Below are 19,880 nucleotides of genomic sequence, written 5' to 3'. Positions count from 1 at the left end.
ATTTTAAACCCAATAAGTCCCTATTCGGCTCAATAGTACATGTGATTACCTTTCTAATGACACCCCGCACGACCCTGTAAGGCTCGCGTAACTGGAGAAATTTTTGTAAGAAAAAAGTTTTCGGTTTTTGATCACCTTTCACCAGCCACACAAACTTCGAAGAATTTTTTTGAAAGTGGTTTTGGCTTCTAGGGTCGAATACCATTCTAGGCACATATAAAAAAGTCCACTGGAAAATGCCAATGAAAATCTAGAACAGGTATGGTCGATCGGCGAATTCGTCTTAAACGCACTCACATTTTATGTCAAAATAATATGAAAATGAGTGCGTTTAAGACCTCCTGGCGGACAATAGACCATACCTGTTTTACACTTTCATTGGAAAATGCGTCCGATTTCGGTAGGCTGTTTTTCAAAAGAATCCCTCTTAGAATATTGAATATACAAGTGTCACGGCATGCCGGATCGACATTCTTTTTTAATTTTAACTTTATCAGAAACGTAATTTAGTCAAATAGAAAAAATCCTAATCTCTGTTCCAATTGTCAGGTAACGGAGCGTTCTGTTGCTCGAAACAATATCACTGTAACGATCAAGAACAACCAACAAATTTCCATAAATTCACATTGAAATTCAACATCGGCCGTTCAACTGAAAATCCAAATTTGAGTCATTTATACGCATCGTGATTTTATTTACGCTGATGGATCTAGCTCTACAAAACATCAATCTTTGCACACAATTTACTTTCAATGATCTGTGCCAGAGATATTATTGGTAAACAAATGTTTCGAACATTCTCCTTGCCATCATTTCTGTTCTTTATGGACAGTTTTTTTGGTTTTATTCAATTCACGTCTGAAAAAAAAGAGAGTGACCGACGACCGTATTTCATTAAACGATTCAACCCACATAAAAATGTCTGAATGTTCTTTGTGCACCGGGGACTGTCTACGCTTCTTTTTCGGAATCATTCAATTTTTGTTGTGATTATTCGAAAGAAACAGAAAAATTTTTTGGATTCAAAGTAGGAGTCAATGTCTTCAACAATCAAAAGATGCACGCACTGCATAAAATGCAAACCATTCGTATTATAGTCGTTCGAATTCAATTAAAACAACCGCCTTCGAAATCTACATTTCTTTATGATTTATCTTTTGTTTCAAAGAGAGAAATAATGAAAAACACAACAACAAAAAGACTCGAACAATCATTTCGACTTAGCTTTATCATGATTGTTTCTGTGTTTTTAAAGATTTTATTTTTCAATTTTCGTTCTTTTTTTTTTATTTAATCACAGATTCGACTCACGTAAAATATACACATACATTGGTGAAGTATGCGTATCTATGAATCCATATCGTCAAATGAACATCTACGGACCGGACAATGTTAACAAATATAAAGGTGAGTACAGTATGTCCATGTAACACGAAAAGTGTTTAAAATTATCTGTTTAGTTTTTACTTAACGGATTTTCCACATTTTATTTGATGACAAAACACACGCTGAATTCATGATAACGTTGTCGGTATTGTCCGTGGTATTGTCATTGGGATTTTAGTTGGAATGTGGTTCGGTGGGTACAAAGCTGAGATTAGAGAGTGGCAAATTCTTTTTGATGTTTTTATGAAAATGAATCGTCCAGACGTTGTCTAGTAAACAGTTTTTCTTGTTCCGTTAAAATCGTCCTCTGTTACTCCATAATGACACAGTTATTAAGCGTGATATCGCGAAATCTTCGAACAACTTTGGGACAAGGGGTCACGAATATTATTGACTTATAGCTCATTCGGTTCGTTGAACTGTTGCGAGTAAAACGTAGTACTACGTTTGGTGAACTTTATTTTGTTGTCGACGCTCGAGGTCATGAAGTAAGGGTCTGCCAAAATGGGCCCAAAATTGTTTTCTCGCGATTAGTCGAGTAAAATCATTTTCGGAAAAATAATGAATAGCCGCACAAAAAACCTCAAAAAAGCGAAAAACAAACGAAAGAAAGGGATAAAATTTCGTCGACTTGGGGTGGACTTCCGCTAAAGTCGCCCCAACCCTTTGCAGTGAAACTTATCCAAGGATGTTTTTACATGTTATGGTACTACAGAGGCTAGGCTCTCTCACCATACATACCATGTCTCGAACTTATGTCACTGCAGCCGGTCAGGGACTTGGGAAAATCACCTATTTTTTTACCTAAAATGATTGATATCACCAACAGGTCAACATGGACCTGGTGGTGTGTATACTCAAAATGTGCGTTTTTCCAAAATGATTTTACTCGACTAATCGCGAGAAAACGATTTTGGGCACCTTTTGGCAGACCCTTACTTCATGACCTCGAGTGTCGATAATAAGTCAATAATATCTGTGACCCCTTGTCCCAAAATGTCTGATTTTGTTCGATGTTTTGGCGATATCACTCTTAAATCAATGTAAAACTGAACGGAATGAAACAGTGTTGAAGGCTTGGAAATTTGATTAGCTGAAAGCTCAGTTCAGGTCAGGTTTCAACCATTTTTTTAGCCCCGTACGAAGTACAAAGGGGCTTATAGGATTACGATGCCGTGTGTAATTGATGGAATTCGAAGCAGACGGTAAGGGCAAAGTGTTTGCCTATGTTCATAGATGACGAATCTGCAATAAAAATTTTGTCTGTCCGTCTGTCCGTCTGTCACGTCGATATCTTGAGTAAATCAAATCCGATTTCAAAAATTTTTTTTCCCTGAAAGATAGTCGAAATAGTGAGGCTAAGTTCGAAGATGGGCATATTCGGGTCGGCCCTTCGTGAGTTAGGGCCACCTAAGTGATTTAAGGTCTTTTGGTGATATTTATGGCAAAATAAACGATGGAAATGTAAATGACACGGCAAATGATAGGTATTGTCAATACCAATCCAGGAAAAAAAAGTTTTTTAAAATCGGGTGAGTGGACCGTGAGTTAGGGCCTTAGAAGTGAAATGCTACTAGGGCCCTATGTGTATTTCACATATAACTCGAGTAAATTTCATCCGTTTTTCGTAATTTTTGTTTCATTTGGGAGGTAATCAAAGGCCGAATAGAATGTCGTTGAAAAAAAAATTAAATTTGGGTCCTCGGACTGAGGCCGATACTAGGGCCCTATGCGTATTTTACATATAACTCGAGCAAATTTCATCCGTTTTTCGTAATTTTTGTTTCATTTGGAAGGTAATCAAAGGCCGAATAGAATGTAGTTGAAAAAAATTTTAAATTTGGGTCCTCGGACTGAGGCCGATACTAGGCCCTTCAAAAAATAAAATTTTAGGGCGATTTGAAATTTTTGTTTCATTTGAAAAGAACGTCGTACGGGGCTTCGTAATTGCGCTATGCGCAATTTCTAAGATGTACGCATTACATAATAATTTTACTTTAACTATATTAACCGGCGCAATAGGCTTACGGTCAAAGTAGGGTGACAGACGCACTAGGGTCACGTACGCAATAGATATACGGGTTTGTACGGGGCTCAGTCGCAGCAAACGCTCCGACTGTTCTGATGGCTCGTTTTAAATTGATCAGGATTCAGATTAATTACTAAATTCGGGTTCAAAGTCAGGTGGAATGAGATCGGAGTCGGTTGGAATCAGAACGGGTGAATCTAGGCAATTTCAGGACACGCCTCTTCTATACTTTCGTAAAAAATTCTCATTTAGGAATTCTGATTGCGATTGATGTTCAACGAAATGAAGTAAAAGATTTGAAATCAATCTATTGAAAATACTTAGATAAATGAAGTAATAGATCCGATAGTAAAATTGCTGATATGCCGTCTGTAGACGGATTTAATCCGATGTGATTGATCAATGTAATCAGCGGTGGTTGCGATGATTTACCATGTAGGTCATGTTAGATACACCGATTGATTGTTTGACTAAGAATATTTTGCTTCGTTTATTGTCACTTGATTGATTTCTTCAATTATCATTGCACGTATCTTTTCATGTGCTTTCATCGATTGTATTATCGTTGCCAATTTTTTTTTTATTAGCTCGAAACGACGATAATTTCCAAATGCTCACGTTGATGTCATTTTTTGGCTTTATTTTATGTTTTTTTGGATTCAATATTTTGACAAAACTTTCTCGAAATTATGTCACGTTGCCAACGGATATTTTTAACCGTTTGTAACGTCCAATTCAATTGATAATCATATGCCCACATAAGTACTGCGACTTGTCTTATATACGAAATCTTTTACTTCATTCAGTCTTGAGTTTGAACATTTTTCAACCTAAGTAACAGGACACTAAACAGATCTTATCCTTCTCATTGGTTAGGAAATTAGTTTCTACTTAACGTTGCGTCGGAACGTACATTTTAATTTCGTTTTGAATTTCGTTAAATGCATTTTATTGGCGGTCTTAGGAAACAACTTGCCGGAAGTTGGTGCTTAGAGCTACCGTCTATCCAAATCATAAATATTTCTTGCTTTCCAACAACACATTTTTGACACATTTCTATCACTCCCAGGCCGGGAATTGTTCGAGAATACACCACACATATTCGCAATAGCTGATGCTGCGTACAGAGCAATCAAACAACGGCATCGCGACACATGCATTATGATATCTGGCGAATCGGGTAAGATTGACATGGTGTTGATGGAAGACATTCTCGAAATTAATGACTCAATGCTTTTCTTGGCCGACATTAGGTGCTGGTAAAACAGAAGCATCGAAAATTATTATGAAATACATAGCAGCGATTACGAATGCAGGCGGACAGAATGAGATTGAAAGGTATAATGGGAAATTGTTGATTGAAACAAACCGAATGTTGTGATTTTCTGGTGAATGTGTACAGGGTCAAAAACGTTCTCATCCAGAGCAATGCCATTCTGGAAACGTTCGGCAATGCTAAGACGAATCGGAATGATAACAGCAGTCGATTTGGGAAATATATGGACATTGAATTCGATTACAAGAGTGATCCCGTTGGGGGAGTTATAACAAATTATTTACTGGAGAAATCGCGTGTTATACAACAACAGCCTGGTGAACGGAATTTTCATTGTTTTTATCAGGTAATTAAACGTTATGATTCACTGTGTATCTAGCTCGTATAACTTGGGTGTGTGATGTGGTTAGGTAACTTGATGTTACATCATTTTAAAGAGGGCTTTTAAACTGATAAGTTTTATTGTGTAGCGAGTGAAGATTGTGCTCAAGCTCATCGAATTGTCACTTTTGCAATTAGATAAGACACTTCTTCAATTATCGTTTTACAGCTCCTTCGAGGCACCTCGGACAGTGATCTAAAACAATATCACTTGACCCGTGACCCGAATCAGTACTTCTACACCAACCAAGGCAGCCAAGAAACGTTGTCCGAACAAAGTGACTACAAGGCGACAACAAATGCATTCAGGGCGCTTGGCTTCACTGGCGACGAGGTGTCGTCAATATGGAAAGTCGTTGCAGCCGTTTTACATTTGGGAAATATCAGTTTTAAAACCGAAGACGATAACATTGTCATTGCGAGCAAGCCGGCACTGCAATACGCCTCGAAGCTGCTACAAGTAACCGAAACGGAAATGACCAATTCCCTCACACAACGAGTGATAGCCGCACGTGGTGATGTTATGATGAAATCGCACAATGTTACCCAAGCCGAATTCGGTCGCGATGCACTGGCGAAAGCTATTTATGATCGTTTATTTACGTGGATCATAAATCGTATAAACAAGTCGATCATTGTGCCCGGACAGAAGCGGTACAACAATGTGATTGGCGTGCTGGATATTTACGGTTTTGAAATATTCGACACAAATTCGTTTGAGCAATTCTGTATAAACTATTGCAATGAGAAGTTGCAACAATTGTTTATTGGTAAGTAAACTGTGCGTGTGGGTGTACGCTTGAGGGGCTCGTTGATTGATGGTTTGTTTGCATCTTCTCTTTTTTTTTGTAGAATTGGTGTTGAGACAGGAACAGGAAGAATACAATCGTGAGGGAATCGAATGGACGAACATCGATTATTTTAACAATCAGGTAAGTCATGACAATTTTTCGCAGCTTACATACCTCCACCGTGTCTAGACTTGTCTACGTCTACCATTCGTTCACTTTTAATAATATTTTTGCTGGGTAAACCAAGTCGTTACAATCTGGTCTCTTCAATAGATCATTTGTGACCTCGTCGAACAACCGCACAAGGGTATCATTTCGATAATGGACGAAGCATGTCTTACCGTTGGTAAGGTCACCGACGAAACGTTGCTCGACGCAATGGACAAAAAGCTGGCAAATCATCCGCATTACACTAGCCGACAATTGAAGCCAATGGACAAAGAGCTGAAGCACCGAGAACATTTCCGGATTACTCACTACGCGGGCGATGTCATCTACAGTATAACCGGATTTATCGAAAAGAATCGCGACACCCTGTACCAAGATTTCAAGCGGCTTTTGTACCACTCGAAAGACAGAAATTTGTCGGATATGTGGCCGGAAGGTGCCCAGGACATAACTAAAACAACGAAACGACCACTGACTGCTGGAACATGTATGAGCGAGCTGCTAAGTCCTCATTTCTTTTGACTAATTTCTTTCTCGTTCTTCAGTGTTCCACAAATCAATGGTCGATTTGGTCGCCACACTACTGAAGAAGGAACCATTTTACGTGCGTTGCATCAAACCGAATGACACCAAGAGTCCGACCATATTCGATGACGTACGTGTTGAGCATCAAGTTCGGTACTTGGGATTGCTGGAAAATGTCCGAGTGCGACGAGCTGGTTTCGTTCATCGTCAACGTTACGACAAATTCTTGCTGCGATACAAGATGATATCGCAGTATACGTGGCCGAATTTCAAAGCCGGCACGGACAAGGATGGGGTCAAGGTGTTGGTGAAAGAGAAGGGTTTCGCCAATGACGTCAAATTCGGCAAAACGAAAATATTTATCCGGTCGCCGCAGACATTGTTTGCTTTGGAGAAGGCGAGAAACGATATGATTCCGCACATAGGTGAGTGGTGTAACTGGACATTGTCGTTTCGTTAACTGAATTTAATTTTGACTTTTCGTTGTTCCGGGAATAGTTACGTTGTTGCAGAAACAAGTGCGAGGTTGGATCTGTCGCCAGAGGTACAAGAAGATGAAGGCGGCTCTAGTGATTATGCGTTACTACAGGTCAGTGATAATTTCTCACCTCTGAAGCCAAAATCCAAAATTGACATTTCCTTCATCGCCACAGAAAGTACAAACTTCGAGGATATGTGCAAGATCTGGCTCACCGATTCCGGCACGCCGATCAAATGAGAGACTATGGCAAGTCGATAACTTGGCCACGACCACCACTGGTCGGACGCAATGCCGAAAACGGTCTACGCCGGTTGTTCAACAAATGGCGCGCGTACATGATCCTACGCAAATATCCCCGATCCGAATGGCCTCAATTGCGGCTGCAAGTAATCGCCGCCAGTGCATTGAAGAAACGACGAAAATTCTGGGGACACGATCGCAAATGGGCTGGCAACTATTTGTCGCAAACGGCCGAAAATTCGAACTATTCGAATTTCAATGCCAGCATCAATAACATGAAGAACACCGACAACTTTAAGGCGGTTCTGTTTTCGTCCTTTGTGAAAAAGTTCAATAAATGCAACAAGAGCGCAGACCGAGCGATTATATTGACCGATGCCGGTGTGTACAAATTGGATGGATGCAAGAACAAATTCCGGAATATGAAACGGTCCATTGCAATCAAAGAGGTGAGTCAGTTGTGTGAGAGTGTCGATTGGTAAGAGAGAGTCGGGAATTTCCAAAATTCACATTTAGCAAACTGTGCCGTGAAGCTCTTTGACCTTTGCTATAGAAGTGCATGTATAACAGCCCTCAACTCAATTTTCCATTCCATTCAGCTCACCTCCATCAGCATCAGCCCCGGTCGTGATCAACTGATAATTTTCCATTCACACCAAGGAAACGATTTACTGGTAGCATTGCAGGGCGAAGACTTCCCACTGAAAGAGGACCGCATCGGTGAACTGGTCGGCATCGTTTGTAAACGATATCAAGAGTAAGTTGCTTTCGAATTGATACATCCCGCTTGAGAGTGGTCACTAACGATCGTTGTCTCACTAAAGACTCAACAATCAAGAATTGTCGGTGAATGTGAGCGCTTCAATTCCATGCAAACTGGGCAACAAGCAAAAAACCGTTACGATCGAAGGTGTTGCAACCATTGACACACCGTCATTCCGACATTCCGGTCATGTAATTATATTCGAAGTGCCTTCATCGTATTGCAATTCCAATTGAGTGGGTGATGGAGGAAGAATGTAAATTTTGATGCGGTTTTTTGGGTTGGTTTTGGATTGGTGGCTGTTGATTGGAAAACGTGCAACCGAACAACCAACGAAACGTTAGAGTGTTTTTTTGTTTAAGATTTTATTTTACAATTTTAGTTGTTTAAGATTGACGAATTTTAACACGTCGTATGATAACTGCTGCTGTGTGTATTATAGGAATTTCTTCTTCTTCATTGTACGTCATTCAAGTATTACGTCAAACACTTAATTATTCGTTTCCTTTTTACTTAGATTTTAAAATAATTTTTCTTTTAATTTAATTTAATTTATAAATCGGGTCCCAAACGGGACGGCATTTTTGCTCCTTAATTTTTTTTTTTTTTTATTATATTGCAACATGTTACCTTTTAAAGCTTGTTATAAATGGAAATCATTATTTTCTCGTCCGTTGAATACCTTAGCGCATTTTCTGTAAGAAAAACTGTACTTACCTTTTGCCCTTTTGTTAAACATTTTTAATTAGAATTTTATGCAATCCACACAATAATGTATAACCATGTAGCCGAACGTGTAACCAATAGAGATGGTAGAGATATGATAAAATTACCCTACACGACCAGAAGTTACTAACATAGACATTTAGTTGCAATTTCATTTTTTTTGTTGTTATTTTTTACTTCTCGCTTGTTAGATGAGAAAATTTTAAGAAAAATATTTTTTACAGAAAGAAATTGTATTTTATAAAGCTAGAACCATGAAGTGGTAGCTTGGTTCGAGGTGGCGTCAATGGTTCGAGACGAAGTCGAGAACTTAGTTTACGACACTGAGAACGAAGATATCACTTCACATTGAATCTTTCGAGCATTGATCTTTACTGTGACGGTCTTAGCACGGTCTTTTAGAAAGTTTTTGTGAAAATCGAGAATTTAAAATTTTTTCTAGAAATTTAAGAAGTTTCTAGAAGTTCAAGAACTGTCCAGAAACTGCAGAATTTCCCAGAAACTGAAGAATTTCGCAGAAATTAAAGAATTTCCCAGAAATTAACGAATTTTCCACAAATTAACGAATTTCCCAGAAATTGAAAAATTTCCCAGAAACTGAAGAAGTTTCTAGAGGTCCAACTGTCCAGAAACTGAAGAATTTCGCAGAAACTGAAGAATTTCCCAGAAATTAAAGAATTTCCCAGAAATTAAAGAATTTCCCAGAAATTAACGAATTTCCCAGAAATTAACGAATTTCCCAGAAACTGAAGAAGTTTCTAGATGTACAAGAACTGTCCAGAAACTGAAGAATTTCCCAGAAATTAAAGAATTTTCCAGAAATTGAAAAATTTCCCAGAATTTGAAGAATTTCGCAGAAACTGAAGAATTTCCCAGAAATTAAAGAATTTCCAAGAAATTAACGAATTTCCCAGAAATTAACGAATTTCCCAGAAATTAACGAATTTCCCAGAAATTAACGAATTTCCCAGAAATTGAAAAATTTCCCAGAAACTGAAGAAGTTTCTAGAGGTACAAGAACTGTCCAGAATTTGAAGAATTTCGCAGAAATTGAAAAATTTCCCAGAAATTGAAATTTTTTCCAAAAAGTGAAGAGTTTCCCTGAATTTAAAGAATTTCCCAGAAATTGAAGAAGTTTCTAAAAGTTCAAGAACTGTCCAGAAATTAAAGAAATTTACGGAGTTCAGGAATTTTCTAGAAATTGAAGAATTTCCAAGATATTTGTTCTCGAGTTTCCTAATTTTCTTGATTTTAAGAGACTTCACAGGTAACACTTCTGGCAAATCCGACACAAATTTATAAAACATTTTAAAATTTCAAACCTCGGAACAGGTTGGGTTTCTTCCAATGGAAAACCGTTCCCCCGATGGAAAACCGGCGACCTGAGGTAGTTCAGATCTGTTGGAATATCCAGAGGTAGCAGCTTGATTGAAAGAAAGAATTAGAGTTCAATCTGAATAGCTTTTATTGCAAACAAATAATTTAGTGACTTGATGTGACGAAAGGCTTTTATCGAATGAATATTTTCCAGAATGAATTTTGACCGATTACTTGATTGAATACTTCAACAAGATCAGGTTCAGGCTTCTCTTTCCAAATGACCTAATCTAACCAATGAAAACATTGACTCTTCAAATTTTGTCCTTATCCAAAGTTCATTGATCGGCAGCAAATTGTTGTTCTGAAGGCAATAAATTTGAATGAAAGAGTAGGATGAACCAAAAATTTAGTTTTGAAAATTAAAAATTTTACAGATCGCTGGGTCATCCTTAATGTGGACCATGTGTTTTTGTTTGTCTTTGACATCGAACTAATAGGATCACAACCTTTTCGTTTCTGAGATGTGCCTTTTGCTTATTTCAGCTGAATTTGTCAGTTGCTTTGCATTCTCACAGCGACGAGCTACAAATGTCACCATCTCGAGTATAAATTTGTGACAAGACACTACATAGTTTGTGGTCCAAGGAATGTTTATTTGTTAGTGGTCGCTTAGCGAGAAAATTATTGTCAACGCGCTGCACAATTTTTTTTCTCACACGTTATGCATAACATATTTTGCTCCCAAGCCATCGACAACATTACTTTTCATGTTTCGAGCACTACCTTCGACTTCTTCGGCATGTTAAATCCATTACATACCTCGGGACAAAAATGAAAAGTCTTATTTTCGTGACTTTATTGACCTCGGCTACGTCTCGGATTAACAAAATTCACACGAAAACTCTACTTTTCATCCCTAGTCATGTAAAATACTATGCAAAATGCCAAATGAAATTATTGAGTCGAGATTAGCTCGTTGAAGTGATTGGAACTAAATTTTAGGACATTTCACAGGAATGGACATGAGGAATGATCAATGTTGAAAGCTTTACATTGCTTGAAAAACTTCTAGACTTATAAGGAGAAATAAAACGTGGCCTAACATCGAATGTACATCGAAGAAAAACTTTTAAGAAACTAAATTTTTTACGTAAAATATTTTTAATCAACGAAGTAAAATCCGTCTATTAAACCTTTAAGAAATTGGCATAGTCATCTACAACGACCTATGGTCTCTAATAAAAGTAAAATGTGTGTCAGAACGAATGAACCAAACAGAAGATGAAGCCAACCGATTTAATGAGTGCATTGCAATATGCTTGTCGTTTCTAAAAGGTTCAATAGAATTTTTAAGTGCCATTAAAGCTAATAAAAAAATTGTAATTTTTAAAAAAGAGTTCAAAATCAATAAGTTTTGTACGACAAAACCGATTTCGATCCGCGCATTTAAACTGCAAGCATTTTAACGACACACACAGTACACTAACAAAGAAAATATTTTGATAGAAAATTGCGTCGCATCGCAACGTAGATTTTTATAAACAAAATAAAGAAACGAAAACAGAAATTATATTTTCATAAATAAGCCACGTCTAAAAACTATGGATAAGAATATCCTTCTACAGACGGTTATGACGTCTACTTTCGACATCGACAGTGACCATTCAAGTATACATACGTGAGCGGAGGTCTTATGCAAATTTGAAGTACAAGGTTTTTTCTATATTTTGTATATTCGTTTGAAAATACATTCGATCAGACAAAGTACTAAGACTCGATAAATAATGCTGGCGATATGCTTGCCGGCTGTAAAAGGATAATTAATAAATTGTAAAACTGTTGATTGTGATACCAATTAGAAGCGCATTTTATTTTTACTTTTTTGTCTTTTGTGCCTTTTTGCGATAAAATTTTAATAAAAGAAAAAGTAACGCAGCCCATTGCATTTTCAATCCTTCAGTGGGTGCACTGAACATCTTTTGATTTAGAAATTGGGTTTTTACCAGATTTATCGATCTTAACGAGAAGTAACAGGCAAACATAGCTTGAGAGAAATTTTTAATGGAATTAATTTTGTCATTGAATGACGCTCAGTATGAACTCAACTACAACAGTTGTGTTCTTGAACATATTATTGAAACATCAACATTTCGGCATATCGTGCCAATCGTTAGTCAAATCATTCAACTTGATATGTTGATATGGATACTCAACCGATAGTTGTAAGTTCTAGAGCTCGTTCAGGAACGATTTTTTCTTCACTCAGTGAAGATTTGACGATTCGTTCAATGTTACACTAACAGTTGTCTGACGTTTGCCGTTCAGATACGTTAGTGAAAGTTACGAGTTAATTTTCTGTTTATGTTTACATTCCCACAGAGGGATTCTTTTGAATTCCGACTGACCGAAATCGGCGCTATTTTTTCTGGGACTTTTTTATTAGGGTGTAGCGGTTTTACAAAATGTGTTAGTTCTGTTAAGGCTCAGCCGGAAATCCACTCAGCTGGTCCATCTGATCATTTTATGGAAGAAATTTTTTTTTCAAACTTTGATTTTGTGCTGCCGCCAGATCGATTTTTGAAAATTTCGTCGTTTTCGGTCCACGTCACATATATCGATTTTTTACGGTGGGCTCGGTGTACATAAAAAGTTGAGTCAACATGGTAATCTAATCTCCAGGCTTCACAGATTATTTTATAAAAAAGATCAAGTCTAAAAAATATTTTTTGAGTTCATGACTGATCGTCAAAGTTCCCCGATGGTGATTTTGAGACTTTAATCTCGCCACAAAATTTGATGAAAATGTGCAAAAATGTAAATTAAACTTTAAATATGCTAAATGGACCGCGGTGAGTCAAATACAACATCTGATTTGAATTGGGACACCTAAATTTGATATTTATCTGACAAAAAAGTTGTGTTTTTGGTACATGGAATATTGGTGGCGAAAGTCGAATTACCTCAAATCAATAATTTTTTAGCTTATAATGTATTCCCAGGTTCTGACAATGCGAAACCTTCAATTTTAAGCGTTTTCTAAGCTAATTTACGTACTGTTGACAAGTTCTAGAGCCAGTGGCTACGTCTCTTTACATTTTCAAATTTTGATGTATTTAATGTTGTAAATTAGCTTAGAAAACGCTTAAAATTGAAGGTTTCGCATTGTCAGAACCTGGGAATACATTATAAGCTAAAAAATTATTGATTTGAGGTTATTCGACTTTCGCCACCAATATTCCATGTACCAAAAACACAACTTTTTGTCAGATAAATAATAAATTTAGGTGTCCCAAATCAAATCAGATGTTGTATTTGACTCACCGCGGTCCATTTAGCATATTTAAAGTTTAATTTACATTTTTGCACATTTTCATCAAATTTTGTGACGAGATTAAAGTCTCAAAATCACCATCGGGGAACTTTGACAATCAGTCATGAACTCAAAAAATATTTTTTAGACTTGATCTTTTTTATAAAATAATCTGTGAAGCCTGGAGATTAGATTACCATGTTGACTCAACTTTTTATGTACACCGAGCCCACCGTAAAAAATCGATATATGTGACGTGGGCCGAAAACGACGAAATTTTCAAAAATCGATCTGGCGGCAGCACAAAATCAAAGTTTGAAAATTTTTTTTCTTCCATAAAATGATCAGATGGACCAGCTGAGTGGATTTCCGGCTGAGCCTTAAAAGAACTAACATATTTTGTAAAAACCGCTACACCCTATTTTTTATATATGCCTAGTTAGGCCTTGGTGCCTAGGCCCCAAAACAAGTCTAAGATTTTTTTGATCTTCCGAAAAAGTCGAAAAATGGGGTTTCGTAGTCCGGATTTCATTTCCGTAAGGTGTCGAGGATACGAGCGTGTATGGGTTCGTTGGAAAGCTGAGGTCGAGTATTCTCGGGGAAAATATTAATTTCAAAAAATTGTATGACAAACGGCCGAATGACTTCCGAAAAATTTCTCAGAATCGATGGAACGTAGGTGAACTTTGACGAGGGCTGTGACCTCCACCTCACTAATGCAATTATTTGATTAAATTATTATTTATTATGAATGTGGAGGACCTCAACTTTACAGTGATACTCACTTGCGTCCTTAACTTACCTTAACGGACCAACTTACTAGACCGAAAGTGGAGGGGAACGGAACTTATATACAAAATGAAGAGGAAGGAGGTGCCAAAAACAACTGACAACAGAACTATTTTGTTTCTTAGAAATTTATTTGACCATGACGAACATCACTCATTCAGAATTCATTCGACGCAATGTCGCAATGAAAAGTCAGAAAAAAATATTTTCGCACAGTTTACAGTGCGCTTTTCTAAGATCGACCATCCAGTTCGACCATTTCTTTGATCATCTGAATTGCATCAGGCGTCTCCTCATATGCCTCGTAATAGTATTGAACGGTTTCCTGGGCATGATCTTCACTTCCTTCACTGTACCGACACGCTGTCATTGCGTCCTAATAATCTTTCGGATCGATGAGACCGGGCCAACTGTACTTATTCCCCGTCTGAAAAAAGCCAAGCAACATTTCCAGTGCATGATCCAAATAGTCGACGAGAAGATATCTTGTTCGTATATAATTGCGCGTATCCAAGATTTCCCAAATACGCTCCCCTTCCGTTTCGAACACATTCGCCGGCAACATGAAACTTGGTGGTTCTGACGTACTCGACAGCAATATAGCAAATACTGTCTGTACTGTGGTTACTTGCAGCCCCCAGCTCGTACAGGATTACTTTTTTAGCACAACATCCGTTTATATGTAAATCCGTTCTATGAAAAAGTTCTGTTAGGTCGGTGTCAGATCGATTTGACATCGGAAAATCTCTGTTCTCGAACTGTCGACGCTGGCATATCGTATCATCAAATGGTCCACAGAAATCGAAATGATTTATATCCGCAGACCACAACACATCCATTGTAAATTCACTTCACCGAAGTTTCATGACATTTGGGTAACATTTCACGACCAAAATACATCGTGAGAAATCTAACCTCACACTTACACCTGTCATCGTTAACTGAACGAAACTCAGTGAAGAAAAAATCGTTTCTGAACGAGCTCCTATATGAACAATCTTCGGTGAAACTGGGGCTAGTGAATTTTAACGGAAATGACGGTCACTGCCATCTAACGTCATACTCCAAAGTTAATTCTATCTCAAGATTTAAATGCCATAGACTATTATGATGAGAGAGAACAAAATACTTTGACAAGTACCCCAAGGCAAGTTGTAATAAACTGGTCTTCGGTCGTCTCGCTCGCATCGTAACATGTTGAAAGAGAAGCAAATATTTTGACAAGTACCCCAAGGCAAATTATAATTAACTAGTCTTCGGTTTTCTCGCACTGATCATAATAGTCTATGGGTTATAAGTAATTGATGGACGAGCACCATTTTGTTTTGATGAGAAGCCATTTTGTTGACAATGTTAGCTATCATTGTAAGAAACCGCATTGTATTATGCGAAGAACCATATGTATTTGTGAGGTATTTTTTTTAAACGTCGAACATCTATGCTATAATAGTGTTAAAAGATAATGTCAAAAAGAGTGTACACCCATCGAGCTCAGTTAAATTAACCAATGACATAAAAGTGTAGTAGACCGGCATTTCATACATTTAAAAGTGAAGCAAAAGTCAGTGTAAAATTTATGGTACTTTTATGGTACTCGACTGATATCTAGGAATAAACTAAGATGTTTTTTTGAAGTGAATATTGATTAATGTATATTTGGGGTATATGAACCTAATTTAGGTGGTTCTACACAAATCAAACATCTGATCTCGGCTTAATAACTGCAAGAATTTAATGTTACTTTGGCTTCAATTAAAAAAAAACTGTTCTACGAAGGGCCAATCTCTCTATTTAATCATTGAAATTAACTGGTTTGTTCCTAGTTAACTAGACTTTTACTTACAATTTTTCACGTATCACCCATCGAAACCAGTTAAGCAACTGGTCACTTTTCTCTCTTTTACGCTCTTTTAACACTGTATTCTAGCATTTTATGATGTCCTGATGAATATTAATTTCATCTTATTCAAATTACGGGTCAGAGTACCTAATGTAATCTCGATTACAGTGTACGTTGAAATCAAATTGATCACAGATTAGTGCCGTTCACAACACTGTCGAAATTCAACGATAAACAAAATTTCTCAAATTCTTTTAAATTTTCCGTTATGGCTTCATCGGTTGGCTATCATGATCCCTATATTGCAACATTACCTTATTTGGACTCATTGAGCTATACATTTCAAGACTATTTCTATACGCACATACGAAGAGCGTTAGCATTTTTCGTTGAAGCGTCCGTGCAAGATGTGTTCTATTACATGGAGACTGTACTAACTCAAGGGCCCCGAAACGCGTATGCCAGCGACAGATTTTTAACAACAACACCTAACAAACAGCGGCTTAGAGATTGTGTTTATTATGTCCTGCAATTGCTGCGAAATAAGGGAGAAATTGACTGGCACCGAGTTGAAAGGCGAAATTTATACTTCAATCCAGAAATACTGGCAGGTCATGGTCAGCGTGAGGTGATTTCGTACATAATATTCGATATACTTCGAGATTCGGGTGTTGCAGAACGTTACCAATTAGCACATCATTTAGCAGAGCTTGACGAAGTTTACGATCATGCTGTTATGATTGATCTGATCAATTTGGGTTGTGTTCGTGTAGACGTGGTGAACCACCGACAAAAATTCGGAATAAACATGAACGGATGAAAAATTATAATAAATTTGCTCTTGTCCGGCGCAGTGCCACTTATTTAAGAATATTTTTCAAAGGGATGATAATACAGTAGGGTTCCCATTCGTCCTCTTTTTTCGGCTCGTTATTCTTTTTTACAAATATTCTAAGAACATCACTTTTTTGATGAAAACGTCCTCTTTGTCCTCTTTTTCTCGTGCCTTCTTCTTCTTTAAGTAAATTTGATGCAGCTCATACCTAAAAAACGCTGCGCGGCGTTAACTAATAATGTTCTCTGAAAGTTACTTATTAATACAACGAACTCTTCATCTCGAAAAAAAAATTCGCTCGCTCCGCTCGCATTCCTTACCACCTCATTCTTTCATACATTAAAATAAAAGTTATAAATTTGACAAGAAAGAAATAGTGTAACGTTGTGAGGGATCACGCAAGGATAAGGTAAAACGAAGTTTGTATTCAGGTAGTTTGGAGTGAATGTAATCACTGAGAAGGTATCCAAAAGAATATCAGGACAATTTCAGTGCATATAGCACAGAGCATTTTTGAATTTTTTGTCTTCACCATGACCCGTGGTGTAAATTACACAATAGTTGCACAAAGTGCATGGACAGTCGTTGTAATTTCGCGTCAGAAATTCACTTTTCGTCCTCTTTTTTGAATGTGAAGGCGTCCTTTTTTGTCCTCTTTTTCGACGCCGAAATGTCCCCTTTCTCAAAATTGAAAAATGGGAACCCTATAATACAGAGGATTGGCTTTCACCATTCTCCGGCCGGAGCTTTATCGAAACCCGAACCCGAATTAAATTGTGTTAACTTGAACAATACTTTAACCTGGCCCGACCTAATCCCGAATTAAATTTTTGAACTATCGAAAGATCTTCAAATTCCGAAAAAGCTAGTAAGAGTTGAATCAACGCACTGTCGAGCACCGAAGCTGACTTTGCCGTCACTCAAATAGAGGATTGAACCTTCTAATTGAGTTATGTCAAAGTCAGCTTCGGTGCTTGACAGTGCTTTGGTTGAATCAAATTAGGCCCATACATTCCTTATGCGTAACCATAGTGGTAACTTATCTATAACTCTGTTAACTTTCGCTCTAATTGCAAATAAATTAGAGCTTAAACCACGATTACATTGAAGTATCAACAACTTCCAGAAGAAACGAGGAGAAATCGCCGATTCTTTAAGAAGTCACCGTTTTTTACAGAAAGTCGCAGTTTCTTCTCACTGTTTCCTCAAGAGGTCACCGTTTCTTCAGGCAGAACATCCTTTCTTTCAGAAACTATTAAGACAAAACGGCGACTTCTTGTAGAAATGGCTACTTCCTGAAGAGCCGGCAACACAGTTTTTTCTCATCCTTTCTTCTCACTGTTTTATTGTCTGCAATCACCTTTCTTGATTGTATTAGTGAAACGTTGATATTGGTAACGAAACTAGTGTAATGATTCCCTATTCGCTAAGAGTTCAATTGAAACAGTGCAGAGACGCTGAGTCGTTATTTGAAAGGCTTTAAAATTTGGGAAGGTCACACATACCTATATTATATCAAATATGCGACAACACACTACATTTACCTTCATAAAATTCAACACATCATCACGGCGACGATAATCATCACGAGAAGCGTATTTTTTTCTGAAAACCCGCCATAATATCGTCAAGTGTATGGTGTGTCTAGACAGGGTTCGCTGGAACCGGATTCTCGATCAGGCGTCGAAGAAGTAAATAGTAAGTATGGTGTGTCACCCGAATTATCCGTAATATATGCTTGATCTCCCCACAACTTTTGTTATTTGGTGTGCTTCCTATATTTACTCGCAGCTATTCCGTCCGCTAGTGTTTTCAATTGATCACACGACTTACGTTGCTCCTTTTACCCGTTCAAACATCTACAGGAAAGATGCTGAAATTTTGAGAACTAATATCGGTCTATCGCTAGGTTCTATAAATCAAAAGTCGATTGATAAGTGGCAGGAGAGATATTTATTATCTGCTTCGAGAATACTGAATAATTTACAAACGGTTTTGATGCCAAAATTGATTATTCTTTAACATGTTCGTACACACCCATTTAATCACTGTCCACTGTTAGACGACGAATCACATAAAATTGATGTGTTCGTGGACTTGTTCATGCAAGAACTTCCGGCGTCAGCCAACATGGACATAGTAGGAGAAATCGGCTCGCAAGTAGAGTACGACAACTCCGAACGTAATGGTGGATCATCGATGCGGAAATGTTCATTGTAAAACAGCACGGCTCTCGGTATAACGCGTTCCTTGATGAAATAGCCCATTTCGAAGTCGTTACTCATTCCGAACGTCTCATCGTTGCCGGGAGTTTCTTCCGTTTCGGTTTTGGTGCGGAAGAAATTGAAAAACGAATCGCTTGGAACAGTCTTGCCATCTTTCCACTTTATCTCACATCCGATGGATTTGTAAATTTTCGGACACTGATGAACCATTTCACCGCCAAATGAGCAGGTGTAGTAGTACTCTTTCGTCAAGGTTTCATTTTCGAAATATTCATTCGGCGAAAAATCGAACTCCAAAACGAATCCCAGTTCCGAAAATGGTTTGTTCCGGGCACGGACGTCAGTCAAATGTTCGAGAATCGGTCGATCGCTTTTTTGAATTTCGAATAAGGTTGAGCTGAGAACATTCGACCAGAATCTTGGTATACCTGCTCCTGGCGTTGCTTCGTCTTGTGGCCCAACTGATTCAGTCCCGGTTCGTGGAATACAAATACCATTGACGATGTCACGTCGCTTTTGGAAGACTGCCTCGTGCTTCTTTTGGAATTCGATTTCGAGTTCATAAATTTTCCGGAAAAATTCGCTATGAATCTCCTTCGTTTCCAGCTGCAGATTTCGCAGAGCACGTATTTCAAGCGGCAATTCCAACAAATTTTCGGCACATTCCTTTTTTTCAGAATCGCCAATAACTGCTTGTTCCTCCAACTGAGCCATTTTTCAGAATGAATTGATCTGATGAATCACTTTTCCGTTTCGATGAAAAAATTTAAATGCATCGACAACTTGATGTATTTT

General features: G+C 37.8%; 2 protein-coding genes across 3 annotated transcripts in view; one reads left to right on the top strand and one right to left on the bottom strand.

Moving 5' to 3' along the window:
* LOC119072574 (unconventional myosin ID) overlaps positions 1–11,581 on the top strand; it is a 50,604-nt gene extending 39,023 nt beyond the window's left edge. For both annotated transcript variants that reach the window (XM_037177822.1, XM_037177821.1), the window contains 12 exons: positions 1,301–1,407; positions 4,485–4,595; positions 4,669–4,753; positions 4,818–5,037; positions 5,242–5,842; positions 5,925–6,004; positions 6,137–6,518; positions 6,577–6,981; positions 7,055–7,145; positions 7,210–7,726; positions 7,877–8,034; positions 8,102–11,581. In XM_037177822.1, the coding sequence (XP_037033717.1) occupies positions 1,301–1,407; positions 4,485–4,595; positions 4,669–4,753; positions 4,818–5,037; positions 5,242–5,842; positions 5,925–6,004; positions 6,137–6,518; positions 6,577–6,981; positions 7,055–7,145; positions 7,210–7,726; positions 7,877–8,034; positions 8,102–8,276 (2,932 nt within the window). In that variant the 3' untranslated portion in view covers positions 8,277–11,581. The remainder of the gene's footprint in view (positions 1–1,300; positions 1,408–4,484; positions 4,596–4,668; positions 4,754–4,817; positions 5,038–5,241; positions 5,843–5,924; positions 6,005–6,136; positions 6,519–6,576; positions 6,982–7,054; positions 7,146–7,209; positions 7,727–7,876; positions 8,035–8,101) is intronic.
* Positions 11,582–18,800: 7,219 nt separating this feature from the next.
* On the bottom strand, positions 18,801–19,871 carry LOC119072601 (nucleosome assembly protein 1-like 1). Its single transcript, XM_037177855.1, has one exon. It carries the CDS (start codon positions 19,797–19,799, stop codon positions 18,906–18,908), a length of 894 nt encoding a protein of 297 aa, XP_037033750.1. The 5' UTR covers positions 19,800–19,871; the 3' UTR covers positions 18,801–18,905.
* Positions 19,872–19,880: the final 9 nt, after the last annotated feature.

The sequence above is a fragment of the Bradysia coprophila genome (assembly GCF_014529535.1).
Source record: "Bradysia coprophila strain Holo2 chromosome IV unlocalized genomic scaffold, BU_Bcop_v1 contig_84, whole genome shotgun sequence".
Taxonomy (NCBI): Eukaryota; Metazoa; Arthropoda; class Insecta; order Diptera; family Sciaridae; genus Bradysia; species Bradysia coprophila.
Note: the sequence above shows the minus strand (reverse complement) of the source record. Positions and strands in the feature narration are given on the sequence as shown.